This window comes from Trachypithecus francoisi, unplaced genomic scaffold, assembly GCF_009764315.1.
Source record: "Trachypithecus francoisi isolate TF-2019V2 unplaced genomic scaffold, Tfra_2.0 Lachesis_group0, whole genome shotgun sequence".
NCBI classification, from domain to species: Eukaryota; Metazoa; Chordata; class Mammalia; order Primates; family Cercopithecidae; genus Trachypithecus; species Trachypithecus francoisi.
Window position 1 is genome coordinate 25082359 of NW_022681453.1, and position 19391 is coordinate 25101749.

The 19391-nt window shown below is 43.1% G+C and overlaps 1 protein-coding gene across 4 annotated transcripts in view; it reads right to left on the minus strand.

The window, feature by feature from the left end:
- The window catches only part of ARHGEF3 (Rho guanine nucleotide exchange factor 3), a 346977-nt gene that overhangs the window by 185989 nt on the left and 141597 nt on the right, over positions 1-19391 (minus strand). The window contains exon 1 of one of the 4 annotated variants that reach the window (XM_033210188.1): positions 9091-9248. The exons of the other annotated variants lie outside the window; for them this stretch is intronic. Within the exon in view, the coding sequence (XP_033066079.1) occupies positions 9091-9141 (51 nt within the window). The 5' untranslated portion in view covers positions 9142-9248. Of the gene's footprint in view, positions 1-9090; positions 9249-19391 lie in introns of those variants that run through there. 4 annotated transcript variants of the gene reach the window in all.

The following is a 19391-nucleotide window of genomic DNA, read 5'->3' on the forward strand; positions in this document are numbered from 1 at the left end:
CCAAAGGAATATAAATTATTCTATCATAATGACACATGCACATGTATGTTCGTTGTAGCACTATTCACAATAGCAAAGACATGGAATCAACCTAGATGCCCATCAACAGTAGACTAAATAAAGAAAATGTTGTACTTATACACCACAGAATACTATGCAGCTATAAAAAGAATGAGATCATGCGTTTTGCAGGAACATGGATGAAGCTGGAGGCCATTATCCTTAGCAAACTAATGCAGGAACAGAAAACCAAATACTGTATGTTCTCACCTATAAGTGGAAGCTAAATGATGAGAACACATGGACACATAGAGGGGAACAACACACACTGGGGCCTATCAGAGGGTGGAGGGTGGGAGGACAGGGAGGATCAGGAAGAATAACTAATGGGTATTGGGCTTAATCCTTAGTGATGAAATAATTGATAGAACAAACCCCCATGACACAAGTTTACCTATAAAACAAACCTGCACATGTACCCCTGAACTTAAAGGAACAAAAGAAGTGTACAGTTAATCATTGCTATAAAGAAAAAGAGACTCACTGGAATCTCTTTTTCCTTCTTACCCTTCCCTGCCCCATGCAGACAGGGTGGGCAACAAGAGGAGAAAGGGCTACAATGATCCTGATGACAAAGGATCAACCCTGCAAAAAACCAGTACACTTCCCACCTGGGCGGCCACAGGCAGACATCAGTGACCCTGAGCGGGGACTGATTTCCTGGTGGCTGTTAAAACAATGCACCAGAGAACAAAGTGCCTTCAAAACTAAGAATAGAAGAACAGCTCCAAATAAGATTTCCAGGACTCTGCAGGAACAAATTCCTCCCTTGCTCTGTCCGTAATCCACCTTCCACCCACAGCTTGACCAGCCATAGCACAAATGTCCCCATCTCCGCAATCCATATACACAGATCTGGGCGAGAACTGAAGGACAGAGTGGAAAGGGGAGATCCAGAGAAAGAGGTGAGGTGACAAGCACTTTGCCTTAAGGGTCTCACACCATAATGGTTCTGCAGTTGAGATGTGGAATGTTTCTGTCATCCATGTCTTTGGCTTCAGATATGAGGGACAAGAAAACTCAGTTTTGCAATGTGACCCATAAAACTGACAAATCAGAATGGACCCTGTATTCTGAAAAGGTACTGAGGGAATGAGATCTAATTGTATCTGCTTGGGGGGGAATGTTAATTATAATAACAATAATGATATTATTATTATTATTATTAGCTGTATGCCTTTGGGTAAGGTTTATAACTCGGTCTCAGTTTTATAATCCAGAAAATAAAGGGGTTGGATGCAATGTGTGGTGATTCCTGAAAGACCTTAAAACAGAAATATCTGGCCGGGCGCGGTGGCTCAAGCCTGTAATCCCAGCACTTTGGGAGGCCGAGACGGGTGGATCACGAGGTCAGGAGATCGAGACCATCCTGGCTAACACGGTGAAACCCCGTCTCTACTAAAAAATACAAAAAAACTAGCCGGGCGAGGTGGCGGGCGCCTGTAGTCCCAGCTACTCGGGAGGCTGAGGCAGGAGAATAGCGTGAACCCGTGAGGCGGAGCTTGCAGTGAGCTGAGATCCGGCCACTGCACTCCAGCCTGGGTGACAGAGCAAGACTCCGTCTCAAAAAAAAAAAAAAAAAACAGAAATATCATTCGACCCAGCAATCCCATTACTAGGTATATACCCAAAGGAACAGAAATCATTCTATCATAATGACACATGCATATGCATGTTCTATGTCATTCAGTTCAAAAATTCCCTGACGCTATGCACATGCAAACAAGGTATCATCAACACTGTTATCTTTATTCTCTCACTCATCTAGAAAACACTCATTGGGCAGCTAATATGAGTCATACCCTGGACCTGACACTGGCATACAAATACAGAAAAACACCACTTCGCTTCTGGAGTAGTTTCTCAAGAGGGAAAGAAGGACAAGGGAGAATGGATGGAGTGAAAAATTAGAGCAGAGTTCTTCACCAGGAGCCAGGGGGCCGTACAGACATTTTCACAACTATGTGCAGGTTTCTAAAGAGAACACTCAAAGACACATGTGAACTCAGGAAGGCAAAGGGCTAGTGATTTAGTGAAACTATGACAGGCCAAGCACCATGCTAAATTCTTAGTATGTGCGGGTGCTTGAAGGGCTGGTGCCCAAAACAGTCCACAAAGTGTTCATGGAAATATACACATAAGGGATTTGAACCTGTGCTTGGCTGGTGCAGAGCCTGCCTCTCTCCCCAGCATCGGGGATGGTCTCATGGCATGTGGCCTCTCCCTGCTGCTGTGCCTCCATCAACTCTCCCTTTCTCATATCAGAAGATCACAAGCATTTAACAGCCTTGCACTTGTCTGATCCCAGCTTGCTGTATCTGCCCAAGAGGGCTGGGAAGGTAAGACGAAATAATCCCAGTGAAATACTCATCACTAGTTAGCACTCAAGAGGTACCAGTAGATCATCATTCATCACATAGTCATTTAGGACCTAATACATGCCAGGCCTTGGGATAGGCGTTCTCATCACCTTCATCACTTACTGTTACTACGTTTAACATCCCCCACTCCCAGCAACACGCAGAATGCTTCACACAATGTGCATTCAGTAAATGTGGGTTCAGTAAGTAAATGGTGATGAGCTTGGTGGTAGATCTGTTTATTCTTCAGCAAATATTTATGCCTTTTCCTGACCTCCATGGCTTGATCCTGTGAGGTGGAAGAGATGGTGTACCAACTCTGAGCCTACATCTTAAGAGACATCATGTGTTTCTGCTTGCTGCACAAGAGAAGAATATATACGTGGGTAGCACTGTCCAGAATGAACCCCCGTAGGACAGACCACCCCAGCCAACCTGCACACTTATAAGCATAAGAATAAATGTTTGTTATTGTTTGACACTGAGTTTTGGGGTAGCTGTGACTCAGCAAACGCTGACTGAGATGGTCTCCTTTACCCAACTCTAGAAGTTTCAGGCAGGGAGAGTGGCCCTGGCTTTTCTTACTTTTAAGATGCAGTTTCAGAAATTGGGTCATTTTGTGTGTGTCCCTCTCTCCCCAGTTTTCTCTGGGCTGGTAATGTCCCATTCAAAGAAGACAGTAGGGACTATGAAGACCCATATTTTGGCCACCTTGGCACCCAGTGCAGAATCCAGCACAAAGATGGTTCTCAGGCAGTGCCTGATTGATGGAAAGATGGGATGAGTACAGTCAAAATCACTAGAGGCAGCAACCTGGACCTCAGATGCTCAGAGTCACTGGTTCTGCGGTCCCCAAAGCATGGAAAGTGGACCCCACTGGTGATATAATATCATCTCAGACCATATGCAATAGACCTGCATATATTTATTATAATATGTTTTAGGAAACACATTTCCAACCTGTGATTTCAGGACTATTACTGCTTAGGATGCACCTAAGTCTAAAAAAAAACCAAAAACAAACCAAAAAACCCAAACCTAAAAAACCAAAAACAAAAACGAAAAAGAGATAATTTAAATAAATACAGTAACTGAAAAATAATCGTACCGATGGTATGTGAATATGAAAAATGTAAGTGAAATTTGGGAAACACTGATCTATTACAAGTCTCTTTTTCCTAAAAATCACAACCATAATCATAGTGAGCATTTTTGAGCACTAACAAGATACGCTGTTTGAAGCGCTTCACAGATATTATTTTATAAATTCCTGATACCCTATGAGGCAGGTACTATCAGCATCTTCATCCTGCAGGTGAAGAAACTGAGGCCCAGAGAGGTAAGGAACTTGCACAAGGTCACAGAGTAAGTGACAGTGAGGATTTGACTTCAGGCTGCAACTTCCAGGATCTCAGTCCTTGACAGCTATATCTCTACTGGTTCTGCTTGGAGAACCTGGTACTGGGGAAGCTTAGCATTGCCCAGAGTTAACTGCAAAATCCAGAACTTGATCCTCAGACTCCTAACTCCCAGCCCAGTGCTCTTGTCCCTGCTCCACAAGGAATATGCTGGAGAGGACACCTGGGGTTTATGGCAGGGGCTGTGTGAGGTCTGTGAGAGGAAAGGGAGAGAGGTGGTAAGCACTGCAAGGAAGACTTGGAAGGGAGAGACGGGGAAATAAGGATCTGTCATGGGTTATTTCAAGGCTGCCAAGCTGAGGCAGGTGCCCAAAGAATGCAGGGAAGCTAGAATACGGACAGAGATATTCAGCAAAAGAGGGCTAGCAGAGCAAGGGTTGGCACACAAGAGCTGCTTCCCAAGAGAACTGCCTACCCCAGTCAGTATCAGGAGCGAGTTTCCCGAGTTTCCCTAAGTGACATCCACTTTGTCTATATTTAGGTCCTAAAGCCACCCATTGTTTCTGTCCCAGTGAACAGCTGGGGTCACCACTCTAACCTTGCCCGCTCCGAGTCACACGTCTGAGTGTTCCATCAAGAGAGGCCTTTTTAGGATCTGGTTTGAATCAACTTCCCCTTCCACGGCTCCTACTTGGCGTCCTGGGCAAGCTGTAAAAACATGGCTAGAATAGCAGCTTTAAAATGCAGTCTCAACCTTCCATCGAATATGCTGCTTCCTTCCCTCCACAAAATCAAACTATGTCCATGTTTACCTCAGGACATAGGTGCTTCAGAGCCCTGTTGTTGCTAAGCCCTTACACACTAAGGTCTGAGCTATTCCAGAGGCTGATGGGGGAGGATCACTTGAGCCCAGGAAGTCAAGGCTGCAGTGAGCTATGATCATGCCACTGCACTCCAGCATGGGTGACAGAGCAAAACTATCTCTAAAAGAAAAAAAAAAAAAAAAAAAAAAATATATATATATATATATATGTCATAAGCAGACTAAAGTAGCTAGTTAAGTAAATTACATTTTGAGTTCTAGTTGATATCCTTGGGAAATGGGTGCTTAAACACATTCATTAAATCATTCATTAAATCATTTGACTTTGAAATAGGGCAGATGTGAAAACTATTTTTGACTTTTTGTGCAAGATATTTGCATACTTTAGACTCATATCTGAGCTAAAATGAGTTTAGAGACATCTCTGATTTGACAAGTGGGGAAACTGAGTCCAGAGAAAGTAGTGCTTGTCATAGGTGCCTCTTACTTAGGCACTAACTGGACCACAGCAAACATTCACCAAAATGGGACAACTTACCAAACCATTGGAAAGGAAAATGTTACTGCAGATGTTGCACATAATAGGAGATCTGGGAAGGACCCCACATTAAAGTCATCACATAGCACCTAATGGCTAAAAACATCATTTCTGAATCCATTTTTCCTGGGTTTGAAACCTGATCCACTACTTAACCATTCAGGTGACCTAGACAAATTATTTATCTTCTGTAAATCTCAGTTTTGTAATCTGCAAAATAAGAATAATGATAATAGCCAATCCCTACAGTGTTGTAAGACTTTCATGACCGAATATGAGTAAAGTGTTTAGATAAGCATCTAATAAATGTAAGTCATTATCGTATTATATCGTTATTAACATTGCATTAACTATCACTGACATGTAATCAATCATTTGAATGTTGTCAACGTTCATACTTGAAAGGCTCAAAAATTATTTATCAAGAGAGCAAATAGTGAGGTGAGTGAGATGGGGAAAGGCTGAAATTACCCCAGTCACATCAAAGTATTAAAAATATACGTCTGAGGGGCATGCAGTGGCTCATGTCCATAATCCTAGCACTTTGGAAGGCCAACGTGGGAGGATCACTTATGGCCAGGAGTTCAAGATGAGTCTGGGCAACATTGCAAGACCTGGTCTTGACAAAAAAGTTAAAAAATTAGCTGGGTATGGTGGTGTACACTTGTAGTCCCAGCTACTCAGGAGGCTGAGGTGGGAGGATCCCTTGAGCCCAGGAGTTCAAGGCTGCAATGAGCTATGATTGTGTCACTGCACTCGAACCTGGGCAACAGAAGAAAGACCCTGTCTCCTTAAAAACAAAAAACAACAAACAAACAAACAAAAGTATGTCTAAACAGTGTCAACAAAACAAAACGGCAACACAAAGAATGGGATAATGTATTTGCATATAATATACTGAAAAGAGATTAATATTCAGAATATGTAAAGAACTCCTAAACTCAATAACAAAAAAATAAGCAACCCAATTCAAAAGTGAGCAAAGGACTTGAACAGACATTTCTGAAAAAAAGACATACAAATGGTCAATAATGCACATGAAAAGATGCTCAGCATCACTAATCATCAGAGAAATTCAAATCAAAACTATAAGGTGATACCACTTCATACCTATTAGAATGGCTACTACTGAAAAAAAAAAAATCAAAATTAGAAGTGTTGGTGAGGATGTTGAGAAACTGGAACCCTTGTGCACTGTAGGTGGGAATATAAAATGGAATAGCCACTGTGGAAAACAGTATGGTGGTTCCTCAAAACATTAAAAATAGAATTACTGTATGTTCTAGCAATACTACTTCTGGGTATATACTCAAAAAAACAAAAAGCAGGTAGTGGGAATGTAAACTAGTACAACTACTGTGGAAAACAGTGTCGAGATTCCTTAAAGAACTAAAAGTAGAACTACCATTTGATTCAGCAATCCCACTACTGGCTATCTACTCAGAGGAAAAGAAGTCATTATACGAAAAAGATACTTGCACATGCATGTTTATAGCAGCACAATTCACAACTGCAAAATCATGGAACAATCCCAAACACTAATCAATCAAGGAGTGGATAAATAAACTATGGTATATTTACACAATGGAATACTACTCAGCCATAAGAAGGAATGAATTAACGGCATTGAAGCAACCTGGATGAGATTGGAGACTATTATTCTAAGTGAAGTAACTCAGGAATGGAAAACCAAACATCGTTATGATCTCACTGATATGTGGGAGTTAAGCTATGAGGACGCAAAGGCGTAAGAATGATACAATGGACTTTGGGGACTTGAGGGGAAGGGTGAGAGGGCAATGAGGGATAAAAGACTACAAATAGGTTGCAGTGTATACTGCTTGGATGATGGGTACAACAAAATTTCACAAATCACTACTAAAGAACTTACTCATGTAACCAAATACTAGCTGTACCCCAATAACTTACAGGAAAAAAATTTAAAGCAGGGTCTTAAGAGATTATTTGTACACTCATGTTCATAGCAGCATTATTCACAACAGTTAAAACATGAAAGCAACCCGAGGTCCATCCAAGGATGAATGGATAAGCAAAATGTGGTATGTCACCATTTAACAATATTAATTGACAAAAAAAAAACCTGTTTAATGTGGGGCATACAGTAAACAGCTCTCAAATCTTTCAGCCTTGTAATACAGAGTGTAGTTTTCAATCACTATTAGAGGTAATAATGAAATGCAAAATACGTACTATATATAATTATGCAACAGTGTCATATATTCACAGAGAAATTGAGTATTTGTTTCTCTGTTACCTTCAGAGCTCCATACAATATTACTACCATATGCAATAATGGAATATTCTTGAAGGAAGGGAATTCTGACACACGTTACAACATGAATGCACCCAGAGGACATTATGCTAACGGAAATAAGCCAGTCAAAAAAAGACAAATACTGTTTGACTCTACTTATATGAGATACTTAGAGTAATCAAAATCATAGAGACAGAAAGTAGAATGGTGGTTGCCATGGGATGGGGGAGGGAAGAATGGAGAGTTATTGTTTAACGGGTATAGAGTTTCAGTTTTGCAAGGTGAAAAGAGTTCTGGAGATGGATGGTGGTGATGGTTGTACAACATTATGAATGTACTTAATACCACTAAGCTATTTACTTAAAATAGTCAAGATGGTAAATTATGTGTTATATGTATTTTTACCACAATAAAAAATTTGAAAAAAATATATGTCTAGAATGGTCATACACAATGGTCATACACAAGAGCTGGAATTAGGGTTACAGAAATCAGTTCCAGGAACATAGTTCTGATGAGAAGAATAGAAAAAGCAATGGACATTGCCTTTAAAACACAGTTTTGGCAAGCCAGGTGCAGTGGCTCATGCCTCTGACCCCAGCGCTTTGGGAGGCTGAAGCTTGAGCTCAAGGAGGATTGCTCAGAGTTTAAGACGAGCCTGAGCAACATAGTGAGACCCACGTTTCCGCCAAAAAAATGAAATAATTAGCAGGGCATGGTGGTGTATGCCTGTAGTCCCAGCTACTCAGGAGGCTGAGGCAAGAGGACTGCTGGAGCCCAGGCGGTCAAGATTGCAGTGAGCTGTGATTGCGCCACTGTATTCCAGCCTGGATGACAGAGCAAGATTCTGTCTCAAAAAAACAAAAACAAACAAACAAACAAAGAACTGTTTTGGGTTATCCAAAACTTTAACAACTACCTCCACAAAAAAACAAATAAAGGGATAGGGAAAGTAACTTTCAGAGCTCCTAACCATTCTTCAACCCATGGAAACATAACATTTCCAGACACTCTTTCCAAAATAACCCAAACCAAACAACGATGTTCTTAATGAGCCTGGTATCAAGTCTGAGTCTCCACTGATAATATCTGACTTCATTCTCCCAATAATAAACAGACTCAAAAACACCAGGATCACTTTAGGGAAACCTACAAAACAGTTGCTCCAAGCAGCATGAACTTCTATAACTGAGTTTAGCCATCTTCCAATTCAAAGAAAAAGAGAAGATCTTGGAAATCCACTTTGTGATTAAATAGCAACAATAAAACAGAAGGCGGATGTATCCTTCTTTTCTCTTTTCCTTCCCATTAATTAAAATCATCCTCTTACAAAAATTAAAACAGTAGCATTGCAGAGCACAGCGTGAAAAGCCCTTCCCTTTGTTCCCCTCCAATCACATATGCTAAAGGAGGCCCTGACAGCTATGCACACCACTCAGCTCACCCTCGCAACCAAGCAAAGCCATCTGCGGTCTTAAACACAGCCACAGTGCTCTTCTGATTCATAGTAAAGTGAGGCGGGAATCTGGCTCCATCATCCCAGGTACTTTTAACAGCAGTTCTCTGATCAGTGTCTTGGAAGGTAAAAAGAACACTGCGTCCTCCCACACCTCAGATCCTCGCTCGGGTGGGAGTTGAGAGCCGGCCCATCCCAGGCTCAGCAGCAGGGGGCTTACCTGCACAGGGACAAAGAGGCAGCACCACACCATGGGGCGCTCTGACCTCATCCACCCGAACTCGCCGGCTCCTAACTGCAGTGGAGCCCTGTGCACAGGATTCTCTGAACAGGGCTGAGCATAGTTTCCCTGAAGGAACTCCTCCCCGCCACTTGGGCTGCATGACAGGAAGTGACAGGGGCCATCAGTTACAAGTGTCAGAGTCTGAGAGCCGCACCAGTCAAGAGCTCCGCACCTCTCCTACTACTGCTGCTTTTGCAGAGCACTCTTTGGGCATTCAAAGGTAAACCAGAAGTTCAGTTTCTGACTGACAGTCCCCAGCCTATGAGAGACAAACAGTGCTCACTGGGTCCCCACCAAAAGCAATGTGAAGCATCCCACATCTGTCGGCTGCAGCAGATGTGCTGCCTGGAGCTTTGCAGACCCAAACATCAGGGTGAAGTAGAAAAGAAAGCATCACTAGGAGAAGGGGCATTGGGAGGAGAGCTTTGGGTCTTCAAAGAGGAATCAATGATCTACTTGAACTTTACCCAAGAATCAGTAGCCCTGCCCGGGATACAAAGCCCACACTGAGTCGCCGTTCAAAAGCAACTACACACCCATCCGTTTCTTTTTGTCTTATGCAAACCTGGCATCTTCCCTTCAGAGCCCTTTCAAAGTAGCTGCTTCTGGAAACCTCCCTTTCAACTTTTGTCAGGGGTAAGAGGTCTTCCTGCTCAGAGCTATTATGGAAATAATTCATGGCTGACATTCCTTGTTTTATGAAGTGGGGATCTCACCAGAATGAATGTCTTGCTCCAGTTCCTTGCCTTATAAAAAACCCAGACCTCTTGGGTAAGGGAGACTGTCTCATAGGAAACTATAAGCTTTCAGATTGAAAACTATGCCTGCCTCACTCCTTCCCCACAAACCAGCACTCTCACCCTCCTTGCGCATTGGCAGAGGGTCTCAAACTCAAGGAGACATAACTCTAGTGTAGTTCTCAATTATTGATTTATTTATTTTAGTTATCTAAAAGATAACTAAAAGAATTTGTATTTGACTTACAAAAATCTTCCTAATTACAAATTTTAGCAGCTAAGATTTAGCCCAGGGTTTCCTGAAGCCTTCCTACAAATGCATGGATTTTTAAGAGCCTTCCTCTGTCTCAGGCCTGAGTAAAGTCAGGGGACCCAGCAAAGACAGCAGGTTCATTTGAACAATAAGCTTCTGGTCTAACAGAAGGAGATTAAATCCAAGACTTTCATTAGAAAGCAGGCTCTCTCCATCCACGTTGCCAGGAATTTGCAAAAAGTGTTGAGGGGTCCAGGAAATAAGTGAGCTTGGCAAATGCATTTTTCATGGGGACAAAGTCTGAGAAGGATTCTCAGAGCAAGAGACACATGGGCAGTCTTCTGACGAGTGTTCTAGGCAGAAGAACTGGCAAACTCAACAGCAAGGCAGTGCAGAACTACGGAGTAATCTGGAAGAAACCAAGAACGTTAATAGGTCTGGAGGCTGCTCTGACAGGCTTGGGTCTTGCTTCAAAAAGTGTGAGGGAATCATACCTGCTTAGAGAAAGGAGGAAGTGAAATCACTGCCTTTCAGGCAAGCATCTGGGTCACCAAGAAGCTAGCACCTGGAAGCACTCAGTAATGAGTGTCAGATCAAATGGCAGTGTCCACCGAGAAGTGGGTTTCAGATTGTCCTTGGGATTCCCTATTTCCTAAAGCCTGACTCCCCACAAAGCAAGCTAGTTAAGTGGTGGCTGGGGGAGGGGTAAGAGCAGGTATTCCTAAGGCCTCTTGTTCCAGCCTCCTACACAGGAAGGGTCCTGAATTTGAACAAGCCTGTAAACAACTTGAGATTAGCCAGCTTTGGGGACAACTCAGCCGATGAAGAAAGACAGTGCCCTAGGAAACGAGGGAGGCTGCATCACCCAGCCACTCCTCTCTTGAAGGATTTTCTGACAAGTCACTTCGAGGAGTCCTAGCAGCCAAGGCCAGCCTCACCCCAGTGAGGATTCATTGGAAATGTGAGATGACCAGGGCATACTATGTTTTATTTCTTTTGGGGGGAGGAAGGGAAAATTCACATGAACAAATCCTAGAATGATTCAACCTAACTTCCGGCTGCTGACTGAATGGGAAAGAAGAACTGAAACCTGTGGGCTGCAGCACTTCGTGGAAGAGGTGAAACTTGAGGGGCTCCAGGGCAGGTAGCAGTGGAGTAGGGAGGGACAGAGAGAGGGCCAACAGATGTCCTGGCAGGGGAAAGGGATGCAGCCTGCAAAAAGCAAGGCAAGAACAGGGCACGTCCATCTCCTCTGATGCCCTTGCTCTGACCAGAAGCAATAACTCCCAAATTGAAATGGGTCCATGAAGAAGGCACGTCAAAAGGAGAATTTCAATAGTAAGAGGCTCTGATCCGCAAGGTCCACATTCATTTTGAGCTTTATAATGGGATATCAAAAGGAACAGTTTTCTCTATGGTATCTAGGATACTACCAAGTATTCAAACATGTTTATGTATTGGTTTTTACATTTTAAAAGTTAACATAGCATCACTGTCACACATTCAAACCACACAGAAGTATATAAAGTAAAAAGTGAGTCTTCCCAAAGGCCCTACTTTTTTTTCTATCCTGATCGCATTTGCTGGACGCACTGGGGTTAAAAAGCCAGATGTAGAGAGAGGCTCATTAACCCAAATGGATTTAGGACCAGGGGTCAGGTACTTGAAAGAAAAGGCCAGGTGGGCACTGGGGCACCACTGAGAGTTTTTGTCTTAGGTCAGTTCCAGCTTTTCGGGTTCCTAAGGGGTTAATGGCCCAGGGTGACCAGACATTCTAATTTTACATAAAACCCTGAAATTCAGGGTTTTATGTAAAATCTCTCAATTGTAAATGCTGGCAACTATTTATCACCATAAGAAGTACTGTACGGGCCACATAATACAGTTGCTGGCTACATTTGGCCCCGGGGGGCCACCAGTTTGCACCCTCTGGTGGTAATCCTTCCAGACATTTCCTTCTGTCTAAAAACACAAGTTGCTGGGTGTAATATCTTATTTTTTTCAAAAATAGAATGATAACATTGTTCTACCACTTGCTTTTTTCATTTAACATCCAGGGCATCTTTCCCTGTCACGTACGTTTTCGACCTCCTACTGCAGAGCATGCTATGGTATGGAAGGAAATTAACTCACTTAGCCACCTGCCCTGTGGACACTTAGCAAATACGAAAGATACGCTTGAAATGTCACTTCTCATTGTCCATTCCTCTTACCTCTGCCAATGTTGATAACTCATGATGAAAGTGCACCTGTGTGCAGATATTAATATATCATACAGCCACAATTACTGAAACCAGAGTGACCAAGGATTTTTTATGTTTTAATATGAGTGCTTACCATGTATTTTCCCATGTGATCCTTACAACGGTCCCAAAGTAGGCCTTATTATCATCTCTCTTTTTGCAGATTTAAAAAAACTGAGACTCAAAAAGGTGGTGTACACCTCCCCATGGCACATGGCCCAGAGGTGGTGAAGTTGGTTAGAAGTGGGGTCCAGCAAGCTTACTTCAGAGCTCCTGCTACAAGCACACAGCCCTCAGAAGAGACAGCCAGAAACCTGCTCTGGGATATTCAAGAATCTGACATATTAGAGCACAAACCACTAGAGAAGGATCGCTAACAATGGGACAATTCACTTGCCTCTTGGAAAGAAAAGCCTCATTTTAAAGCCCTTCTTCATACTTATCCAACATAAATTCTACATAGATTGGAGAGAAATGTTAAAAGGGGGAAAAAATTACAAAATTCTGGGGGCGTAGGTTCTCAGGATATGGTATTTTTCTTTCGGTGTATAGAGCTGAATCATATATTTATACACAGGAAACTACCTACAAGGTGTACGATGCAAAGATGAACCCTGTTTTCCCACAGCTGGCTACATAACCAAACTGGTAACAACCCCTCTTGTTGGGCTCTAAAGAGATTAGCACCAAAACTGGGATCTAACTAAGATGCCACTAAAAGTGTTATGGTATCACTAGAACAAGAACCATGCTTCCTGTGTTCTTGTTCGATACATCTGAGGGTATTTTCTGTTGAGAAGTTCCAAGCAATTTCCTTAACAAAGATATTATAAGGAACATACTCATCAGAGTTGTGAGAATTTCATTTACATAAAATAAAATATTTAGATTTTAGCAGAATTACTTCTTCATTAAAAGTTGGCAAGCAACGATGATTCTTTCCATTTGAGCTTTATCCTGGTTCCTTGATGTCTTTCTTATTTGTACTCAGCAAGTCAGAAATTTCACAAAACCTTACAGTTGGAAAGGGAATTTCAAGGTCTTTAAACATATCCCATTTGATACTTCAAATTGTAAAATTCCACAAACTGAATTTAAAAACAGGTAGTAAAAAAATCTCATGGCCCAGTGCGGTGCCTCACACCTATAATCCCGGTGGTTATGGAGGCAGAAACACAAGGATGGCTTGAGCCCAGGAGTTCAAGACCTGCCTGGACAATGTGAGACCCGGTTCTCTACAAAAATCTCAAATGGGATGGTAGCAGTGACCAAATTTAAATAGTATATTGCACACTGGCTTAACCAAGGTTCCAACATCATAAGATTATTATTTCTCAGATCTTAGGTTTCTAAGGTAAGATTAAGGAAAAACAAAAATTCAAAAACAAATTTAGGTAAGACTAAGGAGAAACAAAATTTGGGTGTTACTATGTTGTCAGGGAGGCAAAAAGCACAACAAGTCAGTGAGAAATAAAAAGAACATCCAATTAGAGCCTGGGAGTTGCTCACAGTCATGCACTTTTATTGGAAGTCTTTATCTACTCCTCAGAGCTGGAAGGGTGGTTAATCCAAGTAAAACTCGAGCAGCTCCTCTGCCTGCTTCACCATGAACCCTAGACAAATGGAGCAGGGGTGTCCAGACACTTTCCCAGGCCAAGGCCTATTGGACTCAAGGTGGTTCAACTCAAGAGACTCTGAACATTTGAAAATGTTGATGCTCTTGGAGAGCTCTGCTTAGTATCCCAGCTCAACAAGATTATAAAATGATGAGAAGAATGTGGGAGCAGACCTGGCTGCCCAAGGTCAAGAATGAATAAACAGAAAAGTCTTCATCTATGGTTGCAACACAGGAACTAAAAATAAATGATGCTGGAACATGGAAGTCTCAACGATTGCCAGTCATGGCTAATCTTGAGTGCTTATCTTACTGGTTTTGTTACGGGCAATCGCCTGAGCTTGGTCTTTATTCTCTCTAAACAAATCTGAACTTGTATAACCAGATTCCTCACATGATTTTGGCAACTGATACATGGGCATCTATTTTTAAAAGTGAATGCAAAAAAAAAAAAAAGGGAAAGCCGTCTTCTGATGAATGGTGTGAAGCAGCTACTGGCCTGGTCGCTGCGGTTCTGCCTCCTTCACTAACACAAGAAGCAAGAGCCACCTGAAGAATTTCTGCCTGAAGCAGACAGGGAACGCTTGTAAATAAGCTCATACAGTTATTTCTTAGAAATATGAACACCCTGAGTGCAGCTTTTTCAAGAAACTGTCAAGTCCCCTTCCTTACACTGTCAGTTAAAAGTGAAACTCCCGTCTGTGAGTTACTGACTTCTGCCCAATTTTTAGGAAGAAAAAAAGTTGCAAAACTGATTAGCTGATATCTATCAGCTAAAGGGCTTCCTTACTTGGAAATGAGACTTACTATTTGGCATTGTACTGTCAAAGTTGGTTAGAAGTGGAAAATTTGAATATTGGGGTGGGGGTGGTATTTCTGACACGTGAATACTCAGGAGGATTTTTAAAAGTAACCTGCCTATATCAAAAAACAGCGCTTGACACACTGAATTTCCTAGTTAAAAATATATAACAAAAGCAAGAATCATTCTTATTAAAAAGTTTCTCACCATTATTTTGACTTCAGGTAACTCTTTAGGGATAATTTCTGGGAACAACCACCTGGCTGGAATAGTTAACAGTAAATTAATATTTGGGCCCTGTGATTTTTGGCTCTGCCATTTATTTACAAGTTGAATGACCTGGTAAGTCACTTCTTTTTTTTTTTTTTTTTTTTTTTTTTGAGACGGAGTCTTGCTCTGTCGCCCAGGCTGGAGTGCAGTGGGCTGGATCTCAGCTCACTGCAAGCTCCACCTCCCGGGTTCACACCATTCTCCTGCCTCAGCCTCCTGAGTAGCTGGGACTACAGGCGCCCGCCACCTCGCCTGGCTAGTTTTTTGTATTTTTTAGTAGAGATGGGGTTTCACCGGGTTAGCCAGGATGGTCTCGATCTCCTGACCTCGTGATCCGCCCGTCTCGGCCTCCCAAAGTGCTGGGATTACAGGCTTGAGCCACCGCGCCCGGCCAGTCACTTCTTAATTTCCTTGATCTTTAGTTTCCTTATCTGTAAAACAGGAATGACTCCTTTATCCCTAGCAGGGTTGCAGGGAGGATGGTAGGATACTAACTGACACAAAGTATTTAAAAGCAGAACAGGCTGGGCGCCCTTGTAATCCCAACACTTTGGCGGAAGGATCAGCTGAGGTCAGGAGTTCAAGAGTTCAAGACAAGCTTGGCCAACACGGCAAAACCCCATCTCTACTAAATATATATATATATATATATATATATACACACACACACACACATATATATATTAGCTGGGCACGGTGGTGTGTGCCTATAATCCCAGATACTCGGGAGGCTGCGACAGGAGAATCACTTGAACCCAGGAGGCAGAGGTTGCAGTGAGCCAAGATTGTGACACTTCAGCCTGGGCAACAGAGCAAGACTCCGTCTCAAAAAAAAGGCAGAGGCCCGGCGCGGTGGCTCAAGCCTGTAATCCCAGCACTTTGGGAGGCCGAGACGGGCGGATCACGAGGTCAGGAGATCGAGACCATCCTGGTCTACACGGTGAAACCCTGTCTCTACTAAAAATACAAAAACTAGCCGGGCGAGGTGGCGGGCGCCTGTAGTCCCAGCTACTCGGGAGGCTGAGGCAGGAGAATGGCGTAAACCCGGAAGGCGGAGCTTGCAGTGAGCTGAGATCTGGCCACTGCACTCCAGTCCGGGCGACAGAGTGAGACTCCGCCTCAAAAAAAAAAAAAAAAAAAAAGGCAGAACAAAGGATGATGGGGACTTTGGGCCATCATACCATTGTTTCTATTTTTGTATAGGTTTTAATTTTTCCATAATAAATATTTTTTAAAAGACAAAGGCACAGTAATATTTTTTTCTTTTTTCAAACAGAAGAGGCAATTTTTTGGTGTGATGTTGGAAACTGGTTCAAATTTTCTTCCTAGCAAATTGAAAAGTGGTACCAAATTTGAAATCCATAGTTTGATTTTTCTATCCTGATTTGACTGTCAACTGGGCATCTAAGAAGAAAATAGAAACTTGCAGTTTCCCATTTCCCTTCTTCCTTCCAATAGAGGAAAAAAATGAGAGCATAGTTAAAACTTAAGTCATATTTATTTTTTAAATCTTACAATGCTGACTTCCCTGAAATTCCTGTATCCATCTAAAAAGTTCGAGACTTCTATGAAAATATTCCCAAGAAACCAAGAGATTTAAAGCATGTGTGTCCCATGACTCAGAGCGTTCATTCTGCCTAAACACCAGTGAAAGTGGTTTTTTCTTTTGTTATGTTTTGGGTGTGTCACGTGTACTTGAAGAATTGGTATTGCCACTTTTTCTCCCTTAATTCAGAATCAGAAAGGAATCACCAAAATGCTGGAAAATACCAAACCAAATGAGATAGGCAGAAAGGGCTTCCAACTCCCACCCAAGGCAACTAGTCCTGATTGGAAGCTCAGCACCTCCTCCCAGTTAGGGCTCTGCCCTGGAGGCTGTCCCTTTAAGTCAGACTTCCTGGTAAGGCTGAGAGATTTCCGCATGCAGCTTCCTGGAGACCGTATAAGATAAACAATAAACTTTGCAACAAGATCATGGACAATAAGCCCCACGTGGCTGTAACAAGAAGCAATTATAAGCATTGACAATGGCTAGGGCATTTCCAACAGGAATGCAAGTCTGTGATAAACAGGGGAGAAACATGCTACCCCACACCTGCACAAACTAAATGATGTGTAAAAAATAGTTCCTAGCCTCTCATCACATTGAGAACTAGTTGCTTCCAAATTCAGCACTTTTTAAAAAAAAATCATTGTCTAAGAGGAAAGCAGTCAGGCCTTTCTTAAAGCACCACTACCTATTAGATGTAAGCTGCTGCGGCCCAGTGACACTACGTGTTCCTTACTCCATGGGTCTCTGTGTTACAGGAAAGGGGTCCTGATCCAGACCCCAAGAGAGGGTGCTGGGATCTCGTGCAAGAAAGAATTCAAGGCAAGTCCAGAGAGTAAAGTGAAAGCAAGTTTATTATGAAAGTAAAGGAATAAGAGAATGGCTACTCCATAGACGGTTGCTCATTTTTACAGTTATTTCTTGATTATATGTGAAACAAGGGGTGGATGATTCATGCCTCTTCTTTTTAGACCATATAGGGTAACTTCCTGATGTTGCCATGGCATTTGTAAACTGTCATGGCACTGGTGGGAGTGTAGCAGTGAGAATGACCAGAGGTCACTCTCATTGCCATGTTGGTTTTGGTGGGATTTAGCCAGAATCTTTACTGCAACCTGTTTTTCAGCAAGGTCTTTATGACTTGTATCTTGTGCCGACCTCCTATCTCATCCTGTGACTTACAGTGCCTTAACTGTCTGGGAATGCAGCCCAGTAGGTCTCAGCCTCATGCTACCCAGCTCCTATTCAAGATGGAGTTGCTCTCGTGCATATGCCTCTGACATAAGAGTCACCCTTTGAGTCTCCTGCAGCTGAACCCCCTACCTGGCAAGCTTTGGGGAATCCTCCAACTCAGGAACCAGAGCCCACATTCTACCAAAGGAGATGAGAGTGCCACACACTTGTTTCCCAGCCTCCCTTGCAGTCACAGCATGAGAACATGAGCAGGCTTAGCCAATCATGTGCTGGGATGCAAAGCAGCAGGGCCACTGCAGACCCCATTCTGCGAGGGTGGTGGCAGCTTGCAGAGGTAGAGTAAGGGTAGACTGGGTAGCCACGGCCTATAACCAGTGTTGGTGGTGCAAGCCATGGCATCTACACCTACCCAGCAGTGGCAGCAATAGTGTCTTTACAATAACTGTTTGGTAGTAAAATTTGGGGTTGTCTCTGTTTCCCTGGTCCTTCCAAAATTCTCTGAGTTATCCTAGACACTGCAATAAATTCATTTTCTGCTTAACTCAGCTGTGTCATCACTCAAGTTCAGCTCACAGGAGGCTTCCCTGACCAAGCTGTCTATAGGACCATGCCCTATACCCCACCATCTTATTCTCTATCACAATACCCTATTGATTTCCTTCCCAGTACTTATCACATCCTATAACCAATCCATTTCATTATTAACAATACGAACCACCATTGATTGGGGGCTTGCTATGTGTCAGAGGGTAGGCTAAGTTAATTTAATTCTATGAACACCCTATGAGATAAGTACTTTTATTAGCCCTAGTTTATAGATGAGGAAAGAGGCTCAGAATGGTTAAAAAAAGTTGTCCAATGTGCCAAGCTTGGCAGTAATGGAATAGGGACCGGAGCCTAGGTCTGCAGCACAGGCTCTTACACTCATTCAGGCAGTGACTGAATACACACTAGCCACAGTGCAGGCACCAAGGCCACAGGATAGCCTGGCTCTCGTGGAGCCTGGAGGCTGGTGGTCCAATCTCCCACCTGGTATTCTACCCGTCACCCAAAAACCCTTCCTGGGGAAGAAATGCAGACTGACATGTGCAAAGATGAGACCAGCTTCCTTTGTTCAACAGAAATGTGCCCAGCTCTGTGTTCAAAGCATCAGGCATGCAAAAATACCTCAGAAGCTCACAGGCCAGAGAAGATGCAGACCTGTACACAATGCTCACTGCTCAACCTGCTGGTTCCCACAGCCTCGAAGCACTCGGCTGCAAAGGAAGAAGCCAGGGACCATTCTTAGGGTCTCCCCAGTGAGAGTGCCATTCCAGCTGGTTGTTAATGATGTAGAGGAGTTGCCAGGCTGAGGAGAGGGGGGCCAGCGCAAAGGTGAGAAGTGGGAACCGCAAAGTTCATTCGGGAGGCGACGAGACGGTCAAGGGGTCTGTGGAAGGGATGGGATGCGAAGGTCAGAGATGAGATGCTTGGGGCCAAGGAAGGAGTTCCAACTGTACTCTGCAGGAAATGGGGAACCAGGGCAAGTCTCTCAGCCAGAACAGCTGCACAACCAGATAGAAATTCTTTTTGTCA